Raw genomic sequence first — 24,503 nt, forward strand, 5'->3', positions numbered from 1 at the left:
TGGCTAACATGGTGAAACCCCATCTCTACTAAAAATACAAAAAATTAGCTGGGCGTGGTGGTGGGCACCTATAGTCCCAGCTACTCGGGAGGCTGAGGCAGGAGAATGGCATGAACCCGGGAGGTGCAGCTTGCAGTGAGCTGAGATCATGCCACTGCACTCCAGCCTGAGGGACAGAGCGAGACTCCATCTCAAAAAAAAAAAAAAAAAAAAAAAAGGAGAACTGTAATTTAGGGGTAACAGAATTATATTCCACCTGGGGTTTTCTGGTTCTAAGTATGGTTGGTACCAAAATGGGCTGAGGACCACACAAAGCATTCATTTCCACTACTGGACCTTGGATACAGTTCTTAGGTCCATTGACCCTGTTCTTAAGTTCATTGGCAAATGGGGCTTGGTTAGGACAAGATTAGCCAGATTAGAAAACTGGAGTGAGATAAAGCTGGCAGGCCAATGGCATGTGTAGATACTTGAGAGACCAGAAAAAGGTAAGAACAGAGGGTGGGGGAGAGAAAGGAAGAACACTGCCAGAAGACACAGCCCAATATGTTCCTTTATCTGACTACTACATCTGAAGTTCTTCTTACTACTATTTGATTCTCTCTACCTATTTTTCTCTCTTATACATAGACTTCTTTTTAATAATACTCAGTGTATGATTTTTTCATGTAAAATGTTATCTAAATATATCTTCACAATACTCAGGTATGAAAAGGCAGAAACTTTTCTTACTGTTTTACAGATGAGGAAACAGATGAGAATGTAAGTAATGTTTCAATGTAGTTAATAAGTGGTAGAACAAAGCATAGAATCCAGGCTTCCTGATTGCAACTCAAAGTTCCTGCCATTAGACCCACTGTACCACTCGATAATGTAGGCAAAATTTATGGCTAGCAATATAACAAGGATCACCCTCTCTAAAATATTGCGTGTTCCCTTCACAAAAAACTATGTCTCTGCATGCCTGTAAGCATGTTAGTTACCAAGTGCCAAGTGACCTTGGTTTTAAAACTGGGCAGATGAGTTAATCTCACTGGCTTTCTATTCTTATTTAGCTTGTTGCTGTAAGAGGTTTAGAGTAGCTTTCTGAGGGCATATGTTAGCCTTCAGTTTTAGTGAGGAGTAAGGGACTAAATCCAGCAAAAACTTATGTGAAAACAACCTGAGGAAAAGCTGTAGACTATGAGTCAAGATGGGGAATGGCAAATCTATAGCTGGTGATCAGAAAGCAGTTCCTACACAAGAGACCCATGTGTGGTACAGAACATTTATGATGGAATATCCATCCGGCCTGCAAACACTACATGAATTTAAGACACTTTTGGGTCTGCAAGGTCTGAATCAGAAGGCCAATAAACATATTGATCAAGTTTATAATACCTTTGACACGAACAAGGTAAGATCTTTCACTTTTCATTTCATTTGAAAATGCTATGGTTCTGCACGCTTTCCTTTTTTTTTTTTTTTTTCCTGTAAAATAGCCTTAAGTAAAATGTGTGCATCCCACTGAATGGAGAGGTCTTCACGCAACTCACAGCTTGTAGGTAAGTGAGTCATTAAACACTTTTAGTACTGACGGCATGAAAATAATTGGGAACTAGCCTCTCCCACCCTAGGAAGTGTTCTGCATGTAGGGAGTTATTTTAAAACCAAATTAAATCTCGGCATGGAATTCTAATGCTATCATTTAAATAAATCTAATAAATACAGATTGATTTACAAAGACTGTTTTCAAAGTATTTAATGCATTGGTGACATTTTATAGAAAAGCAAATTACAGGACTCTGCTTTTAAAAGTGTGATTGCATCTAGATTGGCAGATATAATCAATACAAATTAGCCGACATGTTGTCTGTACTCAAATCAAAAGTTAAACTGCTTCCTATTACTTTTTTCCCCATAGTTTACCAATTTAGTTTGGGGAAAATGGAAGCTTAACAGTTTTAAATTCAGACAAATGTTTGTTTCTAAAGATTGTTACTCAACTTTTATCTTGAATTTACTCATTCCTGAGGAGCTGTAGTGCATTTAATTTCATTTCTTGAAAAAATACAAAGAGAAGAGAAAAGAATATATGGAAATGAAAAAAAAGAGAGACAAAAAAGCAACAACTTGAAATATCAGGCTCAAGTTCTGCCTGCTTTTACTTGTTTATTTTGGTTATTTTACTGTAGATTTGTATATTTCAAAATGTGTAGATATTGACTAGAATAAAAAGGAACAGAGAAAATGCTAATAGAAAATAGATGACTTTAGAAGGCCATCCAACTGATAATAGAAGAGAAAGAAGGGGAGGTAAATTGAGTAAAATTAAAAAAAAAACAACTGGTTGTTTGATAGGATGTGTAGAATTTAGCAAAATACTTTAAACCAAGAAGCAGGTGACTTAAAAGGAGGTAACAGGCAGGAACTTGGGAAGATTGAACCTGTGCAAAATTAACAGCTATTTTAATCCTTGTAGCAATGTCAGGAATAGATTTCTTTAGGACATTATGGTATGGTCTTTTGTGCTTTGTTACCAAACATGAGTTAAGCACTGCCTGTTTAGCATGACCGTGCTTTCCTCCTCATCAATTTTACTTAGTGTCAATGCAAGCAAAAGGCGATCTTCAAGGAGCTGACAAATCAGTGGGAAAATGTGGCAGGTTCCGCTTTTGTTATTAATCTTGGAAATGTGTTCCAGATACTATAAGCATGACGCCACGTTATCTTTATTTGCCTCTCCCTGTGTATGTCTCTCTCAGCTCTCAATCTTGGTTTTCTCTTTCTTTCTGTCATTCTCTGTGCTTCACTCTTTGTATGGCTGCTATAAGCAGCCCAATATCAGGATGAAAGTCTGTTGCTCTAGACAGCAGCTTCTTAGGCTCTAAGTACTCCTGAGAGGTTAGAAAATGAGCTATCATCGAGTTTTACAGTTATTATCCAAAGGCGTTGATGTCATATCCCATGCCAGCAGTTAGGTTGCTAGCCCAGTATTTGTGAACGCATTGTACATGTCAGTGGTTCACATGCAAGAGTGGGAACATGTGGAAAGGAGTCCTGGGTGGAAGCAAGGATCTGCTGTCAGATGAAGCCCACTGTCAAGGAAGCAGGGACAATGTCCAAACAGGTGTGTGTGTCCTTGGTGTGAGAGCCCTCTCAGTGTCCACCACAGGAATGGCCCGACCCATCCCAGGAGCTTAATTTAGATGGCTTGGAAGTTCCGCTGCTATTCATCAAAGAGATTTTATGTTTGCTTAGGAAGGAAGTGAGCCTAAGGAGTAATGACAAATGCCACAAAAGGTGTGGGGATCTCAACATAAAATCAGGTGCTAAATGACAAGGGTAAGGATTGTTCATTATCAAGTGATACTAAGAAATGATGTGCAATTATGCACAGGAAAAGTCATATATTTAATTAGATGAATTGATAAAACTAGCAACTGTCCAGAATCCCCAAAGATTTACTATTTCTATGCAGCTTCTCTGCAGTTTTCTTTGTGTTTTTATAAGTTCGACTTTATTTTTTAAATTTTATTTTTAAAATGAATTTTATTGTGTATGTCTAAGGTATGCAACATGATATTATGAGATACATATGGATAGGAAAAAGGTTACTGTAATGAAGCAAATTAACATATCCATCATCTCACATAGTTACCCATTTTTTGGTCTTTGTGGCAAGAGCAGTAAAATCTACTCATTTAGCATGAGTTGCATATAAGTATAATTTTATTACTGTAGTCCTCATGGTGTGTAATGAATCTCCAGACTTGTTCCTCTTACATATCTGCCACTTTTATCCTCTGACCTACATCTCCCCATTTCCTCTTCTCCCACCCCACTCCTCGTAACCACTCTATTTGATTTTTTTTTAGATTCCACATGTAAATGAGATCATGCAATATTTTTCTTTTTCTTTTATGTGCTATAGATGGAAATTATTTTAAAATGCATTTCATACTTTTCTACCTCCTCAAAGTGCTGGTAAAGCACTTTCTTAATATATCAGGGTCATTATTATGAACAGCAGTTGTTACATTCTGTGTAATATCATGAGACACCCATTCCCATTGAAGTTTCTGGAGCTGTTTCCTAATGTTAAAAACCCTGAAAATTTGTGCTTTTATTATTGTGTTTGCTTTTTCTTGTTGTTCTGTCTTTTCTCCTGCTGTCAACCTCACATTTCACAGCTTTCTTATTATAATATTAATGAGCTTTTGATCTCTTTTTAATGTGCCATTTCTAACCTGGCTTTGGATTGTATTCAAGCTAAGCAAGCCTATTAGGATAGTGCTTAAAATAAAAGTAAATACATTCTGAGATTTAAAGCATAAAATTTATAATAATATTTTTTAGCTAATCACACAGCATGGTGGATTTCTCCTTGGCATTCAATAACAATAACCCTTTCTGAGTGTCAAGGATGTGGGGAAAAGAGAGACCTTACACACTGTTGGTGGGAATATAAACTAGTACAGCTACTATGGAAAACAGTATGCAGGTTCCTCACAAAATTAAAAATAGAACTACCATATAAACCAGAAATCTCACTTCTGGGTATACATCCAAAGGAAATGAAATCAATATGTTGAAAGGTTATCTGCACTCCATGTTTATTGCAGCACTATTCACAACAGGCAAGATATGGAATCAACCCAAGTATTATCCATCAGCAAATGAATGGATTAAGAAACTGTGCCATGTATATGCAATGGAATATTATTCAGCCTTAAAAAAAACAGGGAAATCCTGTCATTTCCAGCAACATAGATGAACCTGGGGGACATTATGCTTGGTGAAATAAGCCAGACACAGAAAGACAAGTAATGCATCATCAACCTCACTGATATGTGGAGCCTAAGAAAGTCAAGCTCATAGAAGCAGAGAGTAGAATGGCTGTTGCCAAGGACTGGGGGTGATGGGGAAGAGGAGTAATAGGGAGGTGTTTGTCAAAGGGTACAAAGTTTTAGTTATGCAGGATGAGTAAGTTCTGGGCATCTTGTATAGCATGGTGACTATGGTTAATAAAATATTTCATACTTGAAAATTTCTAAGAAAGAAAATTTTGGATGTTCTCACCACAAAAAAAAAAGGTAAGTATGTGATAAGGTGATGGATATGGAAATTAGCTTCTTTTAATCATCTCACATTGAATACACATATAAAAACAACATATTGTACACCATAAATATATATAATTTTTATTTGTCAACTATTCCTTAATAAAGCTGGAAAACAAAACCCACTTTTTGAGTGGTTATGATGTGCCTGACAGTGCTCTAGGTGCACTGAATAGATGAATACATTCAACCATCACAATGGTAATGGAACCTATTTTATAGTAATGGCCATGGCCTTAGCACCTCAGACCTTTGGGGAATGTAATTGACCAATGCCCTAGATGCTTCACTTTAGAATTCAAATTGTGCTTGCCCTGAGTCCATGCTGCCTGGGCTTAGACTACTACCAATGATTGAGTGCAGCAAAAATACTAAGGCCAGGTTATTCCTAACAGACAGGAGAGTCCTCTGTCTACAGGCTTTGGCTCAGGGATTCCCTGGCAGTTTTGCTGGACCTTGGGTTGCAGGAGTGCCTAGGACACTTCTCCCAACCTTCCCTTCCTTTCTTCTTCACCTGGATCAGATTGACACCATGGTCTGACAGCTGGCTCAACTGTCACAGACTCCCTCCCTATTTCCTTCCACACATGGATTTCTCCAAATAAAATCCTTAAATTGAGCTGAATAGGTCTACTATCCTATTAATAAGACTCACAGAAAAAGGGGCCAGAGAAAATAGGAGATTATAACAAAAAAATCAGAAAAATTGGCCACTGCGGTGGCTCATGCCTGTAATCCCAGCACTTTGGGAGGCCGAGGCAGGCAAATCACTTGAGGTCAGCAGTTCGAGACCAGCCTGGCCAGCATGGTGAAATCCCATCTCTACTGAAAATACAAAAATTAGCCGGGCGTGGTGGTGGGCACCTATAATCCCAGCTGCTCGGGAGGCTGAGACAAGAGAATTGCTTGAACTTGGGAGGCAGAGGTTGCAGAGAGTTGAGATCGTGCCCTTGTACACCACCCTGGGTGACAGAGTGAGACTCCATCTCAGGAAAAAAAAAAAAAATTCCCAGATCTGTTAGACACAAGTTTCACAAGGCCCAGCACAATATGCAGAAAGACATCAACCTACAGCATATTCTGAGAAATTCCATAAAAGAAGGGTAAAGAGAAAATCCTAAAGTCTTTCAAGAAAGGAAAGAAAACAGAAATAGAAACCAAAATAGCACTGAGCTTCTTAACACCAACACCAGAAGCTAAAAGTGGAAAAAATCCTTCCAAAATTCTGAGAGGAAATTATCGAGCCAAATCAAACATGAAGAGAGAATAAAGACATGCAAAGACTAGAAAATTTATTTCACACTTACTTTTTTTTTAGGAAGCTCTGAAGTAGGTGCTCCATCAAAAATGAGGGTTTATTAGTCTGTTCTCACACTGCCATAAAGAACTACCTGAGACTGGGTAATTTATAAAGAAAAGAAGTTTAATTGGCTTACAGTTCTGCAGGCTGCACAGGAGACATGGCTGGGGAGGCCTCAGGAAACTTACAATCATGATAGAAGGGTGAAGCACGTCTTTACATGGTGGCAGGAGAGAGAGGGCGAAGGGGAAAGTGCTACGCACTTTTAAACAACCAGATCTCGTGAGAACTGACTCACTATTGTGAGAACAGCAAGGGGAGAACCGCCCCCATGATCCAATCACCTCCCACCGGGTCCCTCTCCCAACATTGAAGATTACAATTCAACATGAGATTTGGGTGGGGACACAGAGCCAAACCATATCAGAGGACATGTATCAACAAACAGGGAAAGAGGAATCCAACATAGGAAATCAGGTAAGGGCAGTCTGAGGATCATAGAACAGGAAAGTCCAGATCAACAGCTATATGCAGAAAGCCCAATGAGCTGCTAATCCCGTTTGAGAAGGAAGAAGGGGGACCCTGGGAGGAAGACCTTAAAAAACGACATTGATGAATCAGCTACCATGTTTGAGGATTTCAAAAGCAATATTAATTTGTTAATAGATATTTAACAAATCTGATGCTATATTTGACTGAAGATAACAAGGCAAAGTACAGGGAAAACTACCAAAATTTAAAATGAAATAGCTTAAACATTTTTATTATGAAAATTTTCCACATACAAAAGGAGAATAGCTCTCACAGACCCATCACCCAGCTTCAGCAATTATAAAAATTTTGCCATTTTTGTTTCATCTGTCCTCCTACATGTTTTCTGGATTTTTTAAAAGAAAAAATACTCCAACATTATGTAATTTTATCCTAAAAATATTTATTATTCATCTATACCAATAAGGACATTTTTAAACCGTAAGTACTATGCCATTAACATACCTAAAAATAACAGTAATTCCATCTTAAACTTTAAATAGACAAATAATAATGGTATATATTTATGGGGTATAATGCTATGGTATGATGTACAGTTGACCCTTGAACAACACAGGTTTGAACTATGAGGGTCCACTTACAGGTTTTCTTCCTTCTCTGCCACCCCTGAGACAGCAAAACGAACCCCTCCTCTTCCTCCTCCTCAGCCTACTTAAACGTGAGGATATCCTGATGAGGATGAAGACCTTTATGATGATCCACTTCTACTTAAAGAATAGTAAATATATTTTCTCTTCCTTATTATTTTCTTCATAACATTTTATTTTCTCTAGCTTACTTTATTGTTAGAATGCATTATACAGTATACATAACATAGAAACTATGTGTTAATCAACTGTTTCTGTTATTGGTAAGGCTTCCAAGCAATAGCAGGCTATTAATAGTTAATACATTGTGAAATGATTAACTCAAGCTAATTAAAATATACATCATCTCACATACTTATCATTTCTTTGTCGTGAGAACATTTAAAATCTACTCTTTTAGTGATTTTGAAATACACATTATTATTAACTAATAATTGCTAATATCATCTAATACCCAGTCTGTGGACCAATTTTCGATTGTTTCAAGCATACTTTTTTTTTTTTCAGATTCTTGATTTGAGCTAGGATCCAAACAAGGTGCTCATGTTGCAGTTGTGGTTATGACTCTCAAGTCTTCATTTTTTTTCTGTAATAGTTCTCTAATCATCTCCTTCCCTTTTCATGCCAATGATTCATTAGGGAAAGTGAGTCATTGGTTCTGTAGAATATCCCGCATTCTAAATGTATCTGATTGTCCTCTTGCGTCATCTAACTTGCTTTTGATTCTTCATATTACCTATAAACTGGTATTTAGCTATAGAAACTTAAATAGATTCAGATTTGTTTGGCAAGAATACTTTACAGGCACATAATTATTGGTTGTCTTACTTTAGTGAATTCTCTGCTAGGTTCAGGTGGTGTCAGGCTGATTACAATGAGGCAATTACTAACTCCATGTATAACAAGGAAGTCAATAATTTTGGTATGCCACGGCTATGCAGAGAACAAAATGTACCATAGGCTGTGCACGGTGGCTCACGCCTGTAATCCCAACACTCTTGAAAGGCCAAGAAAGCGAGCAGATGGCTTGAGTGCAGGAGTTCGAGACCAGCATGGGCAACATAGCAAAACCTTGTCTCTAAAAAAAACCCACAAAAAAAGTAGCTGGGCACAGTGGCTCACACCTATAGTCCCAGATACTCAGGAGGCTGAGGTGGGAAGATCGCTTGCGTCCGGAGGGGTTGAGACTGCAGTGAGCAGTGATTGCACCATTGCACTGTAGCCTGGGTGACAGACCCTGTTTCAAAAAACAAATTACCACAATCATTAAAATGAAAGTCTTTTAGATTAACTACAATTAAGGGAATCTGGTGGGAGAACAATAGTGTGCTGGTGAATGCTTCATTAGCTCAGAGGGTTCAAGGGCAGGTAACTCTGGTGACATTTTCAGATTTCCATAGAGTAAATACTCGCGCAATGGCCAATTTTGAAGCTAATGACTGTTTAATACTTGGCTTATACAATTTAACAATCAGCTCACACTGGCAGATGAAATATGCTCCAGCACATCATTGGGTTATATGAGGGTCATAAAATTAAATACTTCTCTTTTAGTATAACAGGAAGCCAAAGTCTAAAATTAATAAATCAAGATACAAGAATAAGCATCTTAATTACAAATGTTAAGACTAGGAAAAACCCCACAAGTTCAGTGTTTTTAATTATAGGCCTTTTAGTTGTATTTAATTTTAAATATGTACATGTTCTATGTACATGCTTAAAAACAGGATGCTTTAAAAATTTAAAGATAGCACAGAAGACAGCGAATCTTACTAGGTGAGGTCAGTGATGGAAACTGCTCCTCTCAAAATTAAGATCTGTCTCTGGGAAAGACTTGGCAACACAAGTTCCTTAGTTTCTACAACTGGGAATCGTCCATTCCATTATTAAAATTCTACTGACTTCAAAGCCGATGTCCTAGACTGGTGCAAATGTGTCAAAATATAAAGTCTCCATGATGAGTACAAAATGAAAGTATGTGGCTCTTGTGGTCAGTGTTACACCTAAACCAGGTGAGATGATGGGACTTGAAGTTAGGTGGGCTCCAAAGACCAGCCACAGCAACTACTACTGCCAACGCAAACCCTGGTGACAGCCTAGTGAGCCTTTGAGGGCCAGGTGCGGGCCAGCACAGATAACAGAAACTGTAGATTTTTGTTGTTGGCCATTGGTTCCTTAAAGGCGGTGAAAGTGGGCAGGGCTGCACTATTCTCACCTAAGCATCCTCAGGCTTCACCTGGAGATTGATACAAAACACCCAGTTCTCGGGAAAGTACTTGCTGTTCTGGGAATGCACCTGCACTCTGGCTCTGCTCCTAGGGAGTGCACAAAGTGGAGTTTCTTCTGCTGTACTGACATCAATGCAGAGGCTGAGGATGAAGGAGCACCTGGCCCTGCCACTCATCCTGCGCTCTGTACTTTAGGCATGCTGCCTTCTTTCTCACCCTCCATTTACTCCTCTCCGAGTCTCCTTTCTCTTTTTAAGTGCAAGTGGTGCATCAATTCATCCTCATGAAACAACAGTATAGAAATATGAAGAATAAGAGGATTATTGACCCCCTCAAATCCCACATTTCCCCAGAACGGGCACCTATTATAGCATGATGGCATACAGGAGATAGCAAACATATTTACTGAGTGATTAAATAAAATAATGAGGAGATGTTGTGCTGAACCCCTATTAACCTTCATAAGGAAGGCACCAGGTTCAAGAGACCAAACAAGCTGCCCAGAGCCAGCAAATGAGACACGGGGTTTCATTAGGGGCTTACATATGAGAGAGAGCCCAGTGGCAGGGGCTGGACAACGTAACTGCATGGCCCAGTGGTGGCAGGCTGGGCAGGAAAACTGCAATCACTTACAAACAGCATGCAGTTCCTATAGTGTTTTCAGTTAAGACCCTCCCCTTAATGACCTCCACCTGGCAACCTTCATTTAACCTAAAATTCAGGGCCTCAATCACCTGTGACCCATGTTCCACAGGATGGGACAGGGGCTTAGATGTTCCTCATAGACAAGAAACAAATCTCTGGGTTGACTACTCCCAGATTCTCTAGCTCAGAACACATTCAGGTGCATCTGCCAGACAGGGTCATCCTCAGGTTTCTCTGAAATTATTCCTATCAGGTGTGTTTACCCTGCAGGAAACAACTTAAGTAGCCTCACTTTTACATATGCACTTCTTTCCTTTCCATTCCTCTCTTTCCCTCCTTTTTTTCCCCATATATATTTCAAGGGAGGCCACCATATCTTCCACATTGTAACTTAGTGCTTAATTGGAGTAATTATCTCAAGAAGTTTAAAATATATTTCTTTTCTTTATATGTTTATTTTTTATTTGGATTTCTTGTTTTGTCCACAGACTTTATATGCTTATTTTAAATTTGGTTTATCATTTTATTTATTTATTTAATTAAAAAAATTTGTCTATAAGTTATTGGGGTACAGGTGGAGTGACCTGGATGAGATTGGAGACTATTATTCTAAGTGAAGTAACTCAGGAATGGAAAACTAAACATCATATGTTCTCAGTAATATGTGGGAGCTAAGCTATGAGGACGCAAAGACATAAGAATCATACAATGGACTTTGGGGACTTGTGGGGAAAAGTGAGGGGGGGCGAGGGATAAAAGACTAAAATGTATTTTTTATTTGTGTATCTGGTAAGAATTTCAGCTTCCATACTCAGGCATTCAAGAAATGTTACTTTAGTTTACTACTAAATTTATATTTTGAGTCCTCCTTTACGAAGGAGGGCTCTCCCGCCACTCTCCAGGATTGCTTGTAAACCCCAAATGTGCATCCAAACCTCAAGGTGTTGGGGGAGAATGTGTCTACACCAGTATTTGTGGAGATAGTCCCCCTCCTTATCTTCTGATTCATGCAGAGGGCTGTTTCTTCACAGCTATGCCTCCTAAGTCAGATTCTCCCTCAGCTACTTTATACTCCAAGGCCTCTTAGTCTGGGTCAGGCTTCTCTGGCCAAATATACCTACAGCCTTTTCTCCCAATCTACGCTAGGTGCAGGGGAACTTGGTGTATCTCTACCCAGGAGGTGAATCACGGGTGCTTCTGCTCTTACAATTGCCAAACGTGGTGTTCCTATTGTCTGTCATCCAACCATTCTTGGCTCTCACATATCAGCGCCCCCCTCCCCCTCGATAGTTGGCAACTCTCTCTTCCTTCCCTTATTCCACACCTTCCCAGCCTATGGAATCTTTATGTAGTTTAGGAGTAGAGAAACTAGAAAAACTCCCTCTAATTATGCATTCTTCTAAATCTTTTGTTTATGGCATAAACTTTATGCTCTGAATCCTAAATGGCTTCAACCATTGAAACTTGAGAGCTAAGAATGAACTCTTGATTCCTGCTTGATTTTCTGCTACAATGACCTATCTCTTAGGCAATGAATGTCTTTATGAATGTGGGGAGAGCTGGATGACAGGAGGGATTACCAGGAGCAAACTCACATAGTTAACATTCTGTATTACTATCTCACTGCACTTGCAAATATTTACTAAGCACCTGGAGGCACGGAGGAGGGAAGGATGCCACAAAAAGGGATAATAATTGGTCTCTGTCCTAAATTGACTTTACAATCTAGTGGGGAAGATAGGCACATCCTCAAAAAATAAAAAGAAGTAAATAAAGAATCAAAGCTTGAGAGAGGTTTCCCTCACATTGTACTAACCCTGGGGTTCCAAGGTTCCAAATGGACCCATGGTGTTAAGGGCTGCTTTTAAACCTGGTAATATGGCCAAGGGTCCCCTAGGGGAATTCTTCAATCCCATCCCAGCAGGGCAGATAAGAATAGAAAAATTACATTCAAATATTAGGGTTGTGTGGGGCTAGGGGTGTGTGAATATGTAGAAAACATGATTTTCTGTTCCCTTGAATAATTTATAACCTAGTTGAGGAAAAAAGTTATATCGAGATTATATAACCAATGAATAAAACAAGACAGTATAAGCAGGACTGACTGCGTGATCCAAAGTTCATTTACTGGGATCAGAAGATGCAGCAGAGGTTGAGCGATGGACTTAGTTAGGAAAGGCTTTCTGGAGAAGTTGAGGCATTTGGGGATCTTGAAAGAAGTGAAAAACTTTGATTATTACTCATAAAGGCTAACACTCAACACTTCTGTGCCAGTCACCCTTTTATGCATTTTATGTTTATTATCTCATAGAATCCTTACAACAATATTATAGAGTAGATACTATTTTTCTCATCCGCATTTACACATGAGGAACCTGAGGCACAGAGAAGTTAAGTAACTTGCCAGAAACTACACATCAGGATTAGAATGCTGACTGCACCCTTGAATTGGTGTGTTATTCCACCTTTAACAAAGGAGTTGAGAATTGTAATGGAAAAAACAGCTCTAATTAGAGCAGGAGGGAAGAGGGAGACGGCATTTGGGGGCCTAGTTGAGGCAGAGGGTTACGGCTAGAGCATAACTGGCCACAGACTCTAGGTGTCTCAACAAGAACTTTTGCTCCATATGGGCAACCAAACAGTCGTCAGGACTACACTTACATCCTAGCTGAGAAATGAGGCACTCAGAGCACTGAGATGCCTGGAGAGTCTCAGAGCAGAAAGTCAGCCTTTGATGATACCTCCAGTTTCTGGTCCAACTTCTTGTTGATGTAATAGGGTGTGAAGGTAAATAAATGGCCCTCAGGGTTTTATCCAAATAGAATGTCATTGTTGACCCTTAAACTAGGCCAAAACTCCTCTAAGAATACTCACTTGTCAGATGCAGGAAGGCAGGGATGAGCCCATTTCCAAAGGGCAAAACTGAACTAATAGAAGTCTGATTTTTGGTGGCAGGGGAATGAAATGAAGGAGGGAAACAGGGGTCTAAAAGACTTGTCAAAAGTCTTTGCCTCTTTTGGGGCTCCAAAGATCTTACAGAGGGAGGTAAAATGGTTTCTCTAAATGTATGGGTTTGGAACTCAAACCACAAATGGAGTGCCAGTTTAAGCCAGAAGAACAGTTGTCAGCACTAGGTTTATGTAAACTCCAGGATAAAACACAACACCCAGAAAATCCTTAGGTTGTTATTTTCAGTTAGCAGCTTCAGCCAAACCCTGGGCATCAGGAGTGAGGGGATGATGAGTGAATTCTTAGAAACAGGGCAGAGGTTTATCCTGGACAGGAAGAGGAATGAGAAGTAGCGGGGCTGTGGGATTTGAATAATGATTATTACAGTGGATGTGATGATGGTTTACCTACAAATCTGTCCATAAACCACATCTTAGTTTTAATGTAGCAGAAGTCCTTGCTGTTTTTTTTTTAATGAGCCCCTTAGGGAATCTCTTTATGATATGAATCACAGCCCAACAACAGGACAGTGGAGGCGGCACCTTGGGAAGAATCAGAATGTCTGGCCTCCTGTCCCCGCTCTGACCGTTACTTGGTATGTAATCTTGGACAAGACCATTAACCTCTCTGTGTCTCAAATGGTTTATTTCCAAAACTGGGACAACAAGACCTATGCTATACCTGCATTATCATTGAGCTCATGTGAAACAATGCAGTTGAAAGAACTTTGAAAAAACGTGCAATCCAGTCCACAAATGAATGGAATGTTTATCTGTAAAATGCAGATAACTCTGACCTCAGCCCCCACAGGTTTGATAACAGTGCAGATTTAACAGTACTTCTTATCAAGCTTGTATTGTATTTCCAAACGAAAGGTGTTTCTACAGGTGCAGGAGTTGCTTTCCTGCCATTTCTTGTTTTTAATTTTTCTTAATGCTTTGGACATTTATTCGTGCTGTTTTGGGCAACATTTGCCCCTTGCAATGGCTGCCAATCATGAAATGAAATTCATTAAATGAGAATCATTTTAGTATTTTGACTGTCATCTTACTATAACCCAGGACTCATGCTTGGGAGCCCCAGCTCTACTTGAAATTCAGAAGTGACCTTTGGTTATCTGCTCCCTAGCTTCTTTGTGTAGGAGCCCTTAGAAATTGGAACGGGCAACATGCCTTTTAACTTGTGTCATAATCACTGCTGTTCATTAACCCCTGGCTACCCTGCAACCTATAACACTGTACTGGGTTTTCTGGCCTACAAAGTGACCACAATTAACTGTTGACATTCATAAGATATATTTACTGGAAATAGATGATCTTATATTACATTGTAAATCATTAAGTTGCAATCTCTTAAGGGTTAAGAGCAAAGGTTCAGAGCTGCTAGCATGGAAGCTCTCAGGAAGCATTTATTGTGATAATAAAATACGTCATATTTGTTTGGCACTTCATAATTTATGAAGAATTTTCATATATACTATCAAACACAACATTTTGGTTAAGCTTCTCACAGAATTTTACCTGTTAAAGACATCAACTTTACCCACTGACATACATTTAAACGTAAGCTGTTGTAATTCACATATTTTAACAAAATCTATTGAAATCATGGTTCTTAGTTCTGGCTATATATGAGAAGCACGTAGAGACATTATTAAAAATACCAGTGGCTGTGTTTCTAACTCAGAACAACTAAATCGTTTTGTTTTTTAAGCTGCCCAATGATTCTAATGTGTAGCCACACATAAGGATCACTGCTATCCAAGAAAGACCGCAGTCTAAGTCTAATTCAGAAGCAGTTCTTCTGACTTTTAGTTACAGCCCTCGTTAAAAAAAAAATGTCCGCTTTGGCCAGGAGCGGTGGCTCACGCCTGTAATCCCAGCACTTTGGGAGGCTGAGACTGGTGGATCACCTGAGGTCAGGAGTTTGAGATCAACCTGGCCAACATGGTAAAACCCTGTCTCTACTAAAAATACAAAAATGAGCTGGGCAGGGTGGTGGGAACCTGTAATCCCAGCGACTCGGGTGGCTGAGGCAGGAGAATCGCTTGAACCCGGGAGGCAGAGGTTGCAGTGAGATCGTACCACTGCATTCCCGTCTGGGCGACAGAGCAAGACTCCATTTCAGAAAAAAAAAAAAAAGCCTTGAAGCAAGTAATATATTAATAGTTATATCCATCCCACCATCGAATTCTGCCATTCTCTACATTCTCAACTCACCTCTTCTATTAATTAAGGAGCAGGGATCCAGGCTGTTACAAGGGAAATGAAACACTTGTAGGAGACAGGCTGTTTGAATAAGGGTGAAGCTGGGTTTTATTTTATCTGTTGCAAAATCAGTTTAGGAAGACAGATGCTTGTAAGAGGAAGCCCATAATGTCTACCTGAGGAAGTTCCTTGCAAAAGACTACTGTGACTATAGTCCTAGGTCTGCAGTAATTAACTATAGTATTCAGAAGTGGTCAAACTTGGACAGTTGTCTTGCCTTCCCCAAACCCACATGAGATGACTTCTGATTCACAGTGGACCTGCTAAGCTGGCTGCATTCTGGGGGCAGATGGCTAGGGCTTTCTGATATCCAGAAAACCTATTAAATAATCAGGAGCTCATTTGGTAAACATTATGAGAAGTCATTTGTCTCAGAACCCTTTGAATTATTACAGTCATGGTCAAGTCGAGAACAACAGTGTCTGATCTCAGATCTGCATAAAGATCACATTATATAACCAATTACCAAGCCAGCAGTATATTTCTGATCTCACAGAGGCAAGCCTCTCGTCAGGATCTTCCAGCAATTCCATGTTTCATAGAGACTGTGTTTGCTGTTAATATTAGTATCTGTGGGTGAAAATAGGCTAGGTCATAAATCCTGTACACAACATTTCCCTTACGGATTTTTAAAATTCACTAAAGGTATTAATATATATTAAACATGACAGGACCTTATGTTGCCTATTTTTAAAGTTCCTAAAATGTAAATTAAATACCACTGACAATTATTAATCAATTGTGTAATGTGCTTATGCTAGCCGTCTGACCATCTGAGTAATCATTTTCAGAGACATTTCAATTCATATGTTGCTACCAACTCACCACAGCTGGTAAAATGTCATTGAAAAGTGTCGTATGTTAAAGAAAGCATGCAAATGTCTTCAGGTTATAGGGCTGTGAAAATTCATGAATTTTTCACAGATAGTGATGCTATGAAAAATAACTGAAAGTTAATGCTGTGTGGGGAATCAGTTTTGATCTGAGTCTATAGTTCAGTGAATTTTTGTTGGAGCTGGATTGTTTTCCTAAATTAGAGGGTACATAGAATAAATGGGTTTATCCCTAGTTGCTGTAATAACAACAATTTCTATTTCTGTGGTTTTTTATTTTTTAGACAGAGTCTCGCTCTATTGGAGTGCAGTGGTGCGATCTCGGCTGACTGCAACCTCCGCCTCCCGGGTTCAAGCAATTCTCTGCCTTAGCCTCCCGAGTAGCTGGAATTGCAGGCACCTGCCACCACGCCCGGCTGTTTTGTATTTTTAGTAGAGACGGGGTTTCACCATCTTGGTCAGGCTGGTCTTGAACTCCTGAGCTCATGATCCACCCTCCTTGGCCTCCCAAAGTGCTGGGATTACAGGCGTGAGCCACCACGTTCCCCGCCTTCTGTAGTCTTAATATTACTAGAACTCTAGATGCTATGGTTCTTGGTCAACACTGTGTAGAGCCTTATTAGAACTCTTTGTTAACACCGTGTAGGCCTCATGTGTGCAAAACACAATGCCTGGTCTTATATGGATAGCAAGTATTACATCAACACCAGTAATTATAATTGTCATCATGATAACTTTTATTATGATTATTATTACTAGTTCAGTCTGTTTCCCATCTAAAAACAAACGACTGTTTCTAGAACTAAAATTCGAAGATTTGAAGCAATGAAATGAAGCCAAGTTCCCTTAATGACATTACTCAATTTATAAATTCATAGCTCTATTATTGGGACAAAACCCCAAAGCAGATGTCTCTGAAATATACTAAGATAACATTTTAGTATCTGCTTCTGGAGTTATGCAAGCAAACAGAGGGAGCAATGGTGGGACCATACTGGGCATATCAGATGGTATCTGCAGTGAAATTTCACCCAGGGATTGCACAGGGTAGGGAGAATGGAAGAATTAGTCGGGCCTATAATGCAGCTGTGAGGCCCCCTGGATGGCAGGTGGGTGGAGAGATGCTGAATCAAAGCAAAGACAGACTGCACAGCAAAAGCCAGCTGTGGATTCCTGGCTGAGAGTGTGGGTGAAGATTAACAACAAGGTCAGTTGAGGCTGGACAAGGATGAACACATCAGGCCTTGGAAGGGCATTTGGGAACATTTCCTGGGGACACTGTAGGCTGAGGGAGACTATAGTCTATGGGGTGCTGAAAGTTAAACTTATGGGCGGGGGGCAGAGGGCTAAGGATTCCAAAATGGACAGAAGAAATGTTCATGAAATACACCAGGAAGCAGAGGAGGAGAAAAAGAGAATGAGCCAGATGGCACTGAAGGCGAGGTGTGGGAGGGCCCTACAGGTGGTGGCCCCAAGACCTGTCTGGGCTCAGAGTCTCCACGAGGCTGAGCAGTTGATTGTATCCAGGCCAGACTTCCCTTGAGCTAGTATGAAAAGAGCATAGGCTCCAAGGTGCAGCATCTTCATCTCCAAGCGCCTCTGAATTTCCTTACTTTATACAATTCTGTCTACTACCAAGTAGCTCACACACAGGAATCCAGAATAGCGCACTGCACTCAATGTGTCCCATCTACTCAAGTCTGTGACGCCTCTCCTAGAAAGAGAATTCAATTGTAATGAGTTCTGAGGGTAATGGTCGGTGGTACAAAAAACCAAGGCCTTAGAGTATGGTGGACTGGGTTTAAATCCTTCATTCACCCCGTCCTCATTTTTATTACTTTAATTCATTTATTTAACTTCTCTGAAATCAGTTTTATTCTCTGTAAAGTAAGAATAATAAGATGACCTACAAAATTGCTGTTAGAATTAGAAATAATGCATTGAAAGTGACTAACACATTGCTCAGGACATAGGCTTTTTTCTTTCTTTTATTTTTTTTTTGAAAAAGTAATGGTAGCTTTTATACTTAGCAATAAATAATAAAATAATATTTTCACATGTACATAAGCCTTTTTTTTTTGAGACAGGGTCTCACTCTGTCACCCAGGCTGGAGTGCAGTGTTGCAATCACAGCTCATCTCAACCTCCAACTCCCGGGCTCAGGTGATCCTCTCACTTCAACCTTCCGAATAGCTGGGACTACAGGTGCACACCACAACACCTGGTTTATTTTATTTTATTTTATTTTTTTCTTTTATTTATTTATTTATTTATTATTATTATTATTATTATTATTATACTTTAGGTTTTATGTTACATGTGAGCAATGTGCAGGTAAGTTACATATGTATACATGTGCCATGCTGGTGCGCTGCACCCATTAACTCGTCATCTAGCATTAGGTATATCTCCCAGTGCTATCCCTCCCCCCTCCCCCCACCCCACAACAGTCCCCGAAGTGTGATGTTCCCCTTCCTGTGTCCATGTGTTCTCATTGTTCAATTCCCACCTATGAGTGAGAATATACGGTGTTTGGTTTTTTGTTCTTGCGATAGTTTACTGAGAATGATGATTTCCAGTTTCATCCATGTCCCTACAAAGGACATGAACTCATCATTTTTTATGGCTGCATAGTATTCCATGGTGTATATGTGCCACATTTTCTTAATCCAGTCTATCATTGTTGGACATTTGGGTTGGTTCCAAGTCTTTGCTATTGTGAATAATGCTGCAATAAACATACGTGTGCATGTGTCTTTATAGCAGCATGATTTATAGGCCTTTGGGTATATACCCAGTAATGGGATGGCTGGGTCGAATGGAATTTCTAGTTCTAGATCCCTGAGGAATCGCCACACTGACTTCCACAAGGGTTGAACTAGTTTGCAGTCCCACCAACAGTGTAAAAGTGTTCCTATTTCTCCACATCCTCTCCAGCACCTGTTGTTTCCTGACTTTTTAATGATTGCCATTCTAACTGGTGTGAGATGGTATCTCATTGTGGTTTTGATTTGCATTTCTCTGATGGCCAGTGATGGTGAGCATTTTTTCATGTGTTTTTTGGCTGCATAAATGTCTTCTTTTGAGAAGTGTCTGTTCATGTCCTTCGCCCACTTTTTGATGGGGTTGTTTGTTTTTTTCTTGTAAATTTGTTTGAGTTCATTGTAGATTCTGGATATTAGCCCTTTGTCAGATGAGTAGGTTGTGAAAATTTTCTCCCATTTTGTAGGTTGCCTGTTCACTCTGATGGTAGTTTCCTTTGCTGTGCAGAAGCTCTTTAGTTTAATTAGATCCCATTTGTCAATTTTGGCTTTTGTTGCCATTGCTTTTGGTGTTTTAGACATGAAGTCCTTGCCCATGCCTATGTCCTGAATGGTAATGCCTAGGTTTTCTTCTAGGGTTTTTATGGTTTTAGGTCTAACATTTAAGTCTTTAATCCATCTTGAATTGATTTTTGTATAAGGTGTAAGGAAGGGATACAGTTTCAGCTTTCTACATATGGCTAGCCAGTTTTCCCAGCACCATTTATTAAATAGGGAATCCTTTCCCCATTTCTTGTTTTTGTCAGGTTTGTCAAAGATCAGATAGTTGTAGATATGTGGCATTATTTCTGACGGCTCTGTTCTGTTCCATTGATCTATATCTCTGTTTTGGTACCAGTACCATGCTGTTTTGGTTACTGTAGCCTTGTAGTATAGTTTGAAGTCAGGTAGCGTGATGCTTCCAGCTTTGTTCTTTTGGCTTAGGATTGACTTGGCGATGCGGGCTCTTTTTTGGTTCCATATGAACTTTAAAGTAGTTTGTTCCAATTCTGTGAAGAAAGTCATTGGTAGCTTGATGGGGATGGCATTGAATCTGTAAATTACCTTGGGAAGGATGGCCATTTTCATGATATCGATTCTTCCTACCCATGAGCATGGAATGTTCTTCCATTTGTTTGTATCCTCTTTTATTTCCTTGAGCAGTGGTTTGTAGTTCTCCTTGAAGAGGTCCTTCACATCCCTTGTAAGTTGGATTCCTAGGTATTTTATTCTCTTTGCAGCAATTGTGAATGGGAGTTCACTCATGATTTGGCTCTCTGTTTGTCTGTTATTGATGTATAAGAATGCCTGTGATTTTTGTACATTGATTTTGTATCCTGGGACTTTGCTGAAGTTGCTTATCAGCTTAAGGAGATTTTGGGCTGAGACAATGGGGTTTTCTAGATATACTATCATGTCATCTGCAAACAGGGACAATTTGACTTCCTCTTTTCCTAATTGAATACCCTTGATTTCCTTCTCCTGCCTAATTGCCCTGGCCAGAACTTCCAACACTATGTTGAATAGAAGTGGTGAGAGAGGGCATCCCTGTCTTGTGCCAGTTTTCAAAGGGAATGCTTCCAGTTTTTGCCCATTCAGTATGATATTGGCTGTGGGTTTGTCATAAATAGCTCTTATTATTTTGAGATATGTCCCATCAATACCTAATTTATTGAGAGTTTTTAGCATGAAGGGTTGTTGAATTTTGGCAAAGGCCTTTTCTGCATCTATTGAGATAATCATGTGGTTTTTGTCTTTGGTTCTGTTTATATGCTGGATTACATTTATTGATTTGCGTATATTGAACCAGCCTTGCATCCCAGGGATGAAGCCCACTTGATCATGGTGGATAAGCTTTTTGATGTGCTGCTGGATTCTGTTTGCCAGTATTTTATTGAAGATTTTTGCATCAATGTTCATCAAGGATATTGGTCTAAAATTCTCTTTTTTTGTTGTGTCTCTGCCAGGCTTTGGTATCAGGATGATGCTGGCCTCATAAAATGAGTTAGGGAGGATTCCCTCTTTTTCTATTGATTGGAATAGTTTCAGAAGGAATGGTACCAGCTCCTCCTTGTACCTCTGGTAGAATTCGGCTGTGAACCCATCTGGTCCTGGACTTTTTTTGGTTGGTAAGCTATTGATTATTGCCACAATTTCAGCTCCTGTTATTGGTCTATTCAGAGACTCAACTTCTTCCTGGTTTAGTCTTGGGAGGGTGTATGTGTTGAGGAATTTATCCATTTCTTCTAGATTTTCTAGTTTATTTGCGTAGAGGTGTTTGTAATATTCTCTGATGGTAGTTTGTATTTCTGTGGGATCGGTGGTGATATCCCCTTTATCATTTTTTATTGCATCTATTTGATTCTTCTCTCTTTTTTTCTTTATTAATCTTGCTAGCGGTCTATCAATTTTGTTGATCCTTTCAAAAAACCAGCTCCTGGATTCATTGATTTTTTGAAGGGTTTTTTGTGTCTCTATTTCCTTCAGTTCTGCTCTGATTTTAGTGATTTCTTGCCTTCTGCTAGCTTTTGAATGTGTTTGCTCTTGCTTTTCTAGTTCTTTTAATTGTGATGTTAGGGCGTCAATTTTGGATCTTTCCTGCTTTCTCTTGTGGGCATTTAGTGCTATAAATTTCCCTCTACACACTGCTTTGAATGCATCCCAGAGATTCTGGTATGTTGTGTCTTTGTTCTCGTTGGTTTCAAAGAACATCTTTATTTCTGCCTTCATTTCGTTATGTACCCAGTAGTCATTCAGGCGCAGGTTGTTCAGTTTCCACGTAGTTGAGTGGTTTTGAGTGAGATTCTTAATCCTGAGTTCTAGCTTGATTGCACTGTGATCTGAGAGACAGTTTGTTATAATTTCTGTTCTTTTACATTTATTGAGGAGAGCTTTACTTCCAAGGATATGGTCAATTTTGGAATAGGTGTGGTGTGGTGCTGAAAAAAATGTATATTCATTTGATTTGGGGTGGAGAGTTCTGTAGATGTCTATTAGGTCTGCTTGGTGCAGAGCTGAGTTCAATTCCTCGGTATCCTTGTTGACTTTCTGCCTCGTTGATCGGTCTAATGTTGACAGTGGGGTGTTAAAGTCTCCCATTATTAATGTGTGGGAGTCTAAGTCTCTTTGTAGGTCACTCAGGACTTGCTTTATGAATCTGGGTGCTCCTGTATTGGGTGCATATATATTTAGGATAGTTAGCTCTTCTTGTTGAATTAATCCCTTTACCATTATGTAATGGTCTTCTTTGTCTCTTTTGATCTTTGTTGGTTTAAAGTCTGTTTTATCAGAGACTAGGATTGCAACCCCTGCCTTTTTTTGTTTTCCATTTGCTTGGTAGATCTTCCTCCATCCTTTTATTTTGAGCCTATGTGTGTCTCTGCACGTGAGATGGGTTTCCTGAATACAGCACACTGATGGGTCTTGAGTCTTTATCCAATTTGCCAGTCCGTGTCTTTTAATTGGAGCATTTAGTCCATTTACATTTAAAGTTAATATTGTTATGTGTGAATTTGATCCTGTCATTATGATGTTAGCTGGTTATTTTGCTCGTTAGTTGATGCAGTCTCTTCCTAGTCTCGATGGTCTTTACATTTCAGTATGATTTTGCAGTGGCTGGTACCGGTTGTGCCTTTCCATGTTTAGTGCTTCCTTCAGGAGCTCTTTTAGGGCAGGCCTGGTGGTGACAAAATCTCTCAGCATTTGCTTGTCTGTAAAGTATTTTATTTCTCCTTTACTTATGAAGCTTAGTTTGGCAGGATATGAAATTCTGGGTTGAAAATTCTTTTCTTTAAGAATGTTGAATATTGGCCCCCACTCTCTTCTGGCTTGTAGGGTTTCTGCCGAGAGATCCGCTGTTAGTCTGATGGGCTTCCCTTTGATGGTAACCCGACCTTTCTCTCTGGCTGCCCTTAACATTTTTTCCTTCATTTCAACTTTGGTGAATCTGACAATTATGTGTCTTGGAGTTGCTCTTCTCGAGGAGTATCTTTGTGGCGTTCTCTGTATTTCCTGAACCTGAATGTTGGCCTGCCTTGCTAGATTGGGGAAGTTCTCCTGGATAATATCCTGCAGAGTGTTTTCCAACTTGTTTCCATTTTCCCTGTCACTTTCAGGTACACCAATCAGACGTAGATTTGGTCTTTTCACATAGTCCCACATTTCTTGGAGGCTTTGCTCGTTTCTTTTTATTCTTTTTTCTCTAAACTTCCCTTCTCACTTCATTTCATTCATTTCATCTTCCAGGGCTGATACCCTTTCTTCCATTTGATTGCATCGGCTCCTGAGGCTTCTGCATTCTTCACGTAGTTCTCGAGCCTTGGTTTTCAGCTCCATCAGCTCCTTTAAGCACTTCTCTGTATTTGTTATTCTAGTTATACATTCTTCTAAATTTTTTTCAAAGTTTTCAACTTCTTTGCCTTTGGTTTGAATATCCTCCCGTGGCTCGGAGTAATTTGATCGTCTGAAGCCTTCTTCTCTCAGCTCGTCAAAGTCATTCTCCGTCCAGCTTTGTTCCGTTGCTGGAGAGGAACTGCGTTCCTTTGGAGGAGGAGAGGTACTCTGCTTTTTAGAGTTTCCAGTTTTTCTGCTCTGTTTTTTCCCCATCTTTGTGGTTTTATCTACTTTTGGTCTTTGATGATGGTGATGTACAGATGGGTTTTTGGTGTGGATGTCCTTTCTTTTTGTTAGTTTTCCTTCTAACAGACAGGACCCTCAGCTGCAGGTCTGTTGGAGTACCTGGCCGGCCGTGTGAGGTGTCAGTCTGCCCCTGCCGGGGTTGACTCCCAGTTAGGCTGCTCGGGGGTCAGGGGTCAGGGACCCACTTGAGAAGGCAGTCAGCCAGTTCTCAGATCTCCAGCTGCGTGCTGGGAGAACCACTGCTCTCCTCAAAGCTGTCAGACAGGGACATTTAAGTCTGCAGAGGTTACTGCTGTCTTTTTGTTTGTCTGTGCCCTGCCCCCAGAGGTGGAGCCTACAGAGGCAGGCAGGCCTCCTTGAGCTGTGGTGGGCTCCACCCAGTTCAAGCTTCCAGGCTGCTTTGTTTACCTAAGCGAGCCTGGGCAATGGCGGGCACCCCTCCCCCAGCCTCGCTGCCGACTTGCTGTTTGATCTCAGACTGCTGTGCTAGCAATCAGCGAGACTCCGTGGGCGTAGGACCCTCTGACCCAGGTGCGGGCTATACTCTCCTGGGGCACCGTTTCCTAAGCCCGTCGGAAAAGCACAGTATTCCGGTGGGAGT

General features: G+C 40.0%; 1 protein-coding gene across 2 annotated transcripts in view; it reads left to right on the top strand.

Moving 5' to 3' along the window:
• The first annotated feature begins 1,192 nt into the window (after nt 1–1,192).
• The window catches only part of GUCA1C (guanylate cyclase activator 1C), a 51,658-nt gene continuing 28,347 nt past the window's right edge, over nt 1,193–24,503 (top strand). For both annotated transcript variants that reach the window (XM_054551551.2, XM_009238554.3), the window contains exon 1: nt 1,193–1,396. In XM_054551551.2, coding sequence (XP_054407526.2) covers nt 1,193–1,396 — 204 coding nt within the window. The remainder of the gene's footprint in view (nt 1,397–24,503) is intronic.

Source organism: Pongo abelii, chromosome 2 (genome assembly GCF_028885655.2).
Source record: "Pongo abelii isolate AG06213 chromosome 2, NHGRI_mPonAbe1-v2.0_pri, whole genome shotgun sequence".
Classification (NCBI taxonomy): Eukaryota; Metazoa; Chordata; class Mammalia; order Primates; family Hominidae; genus Pongo; species Pongo abelii.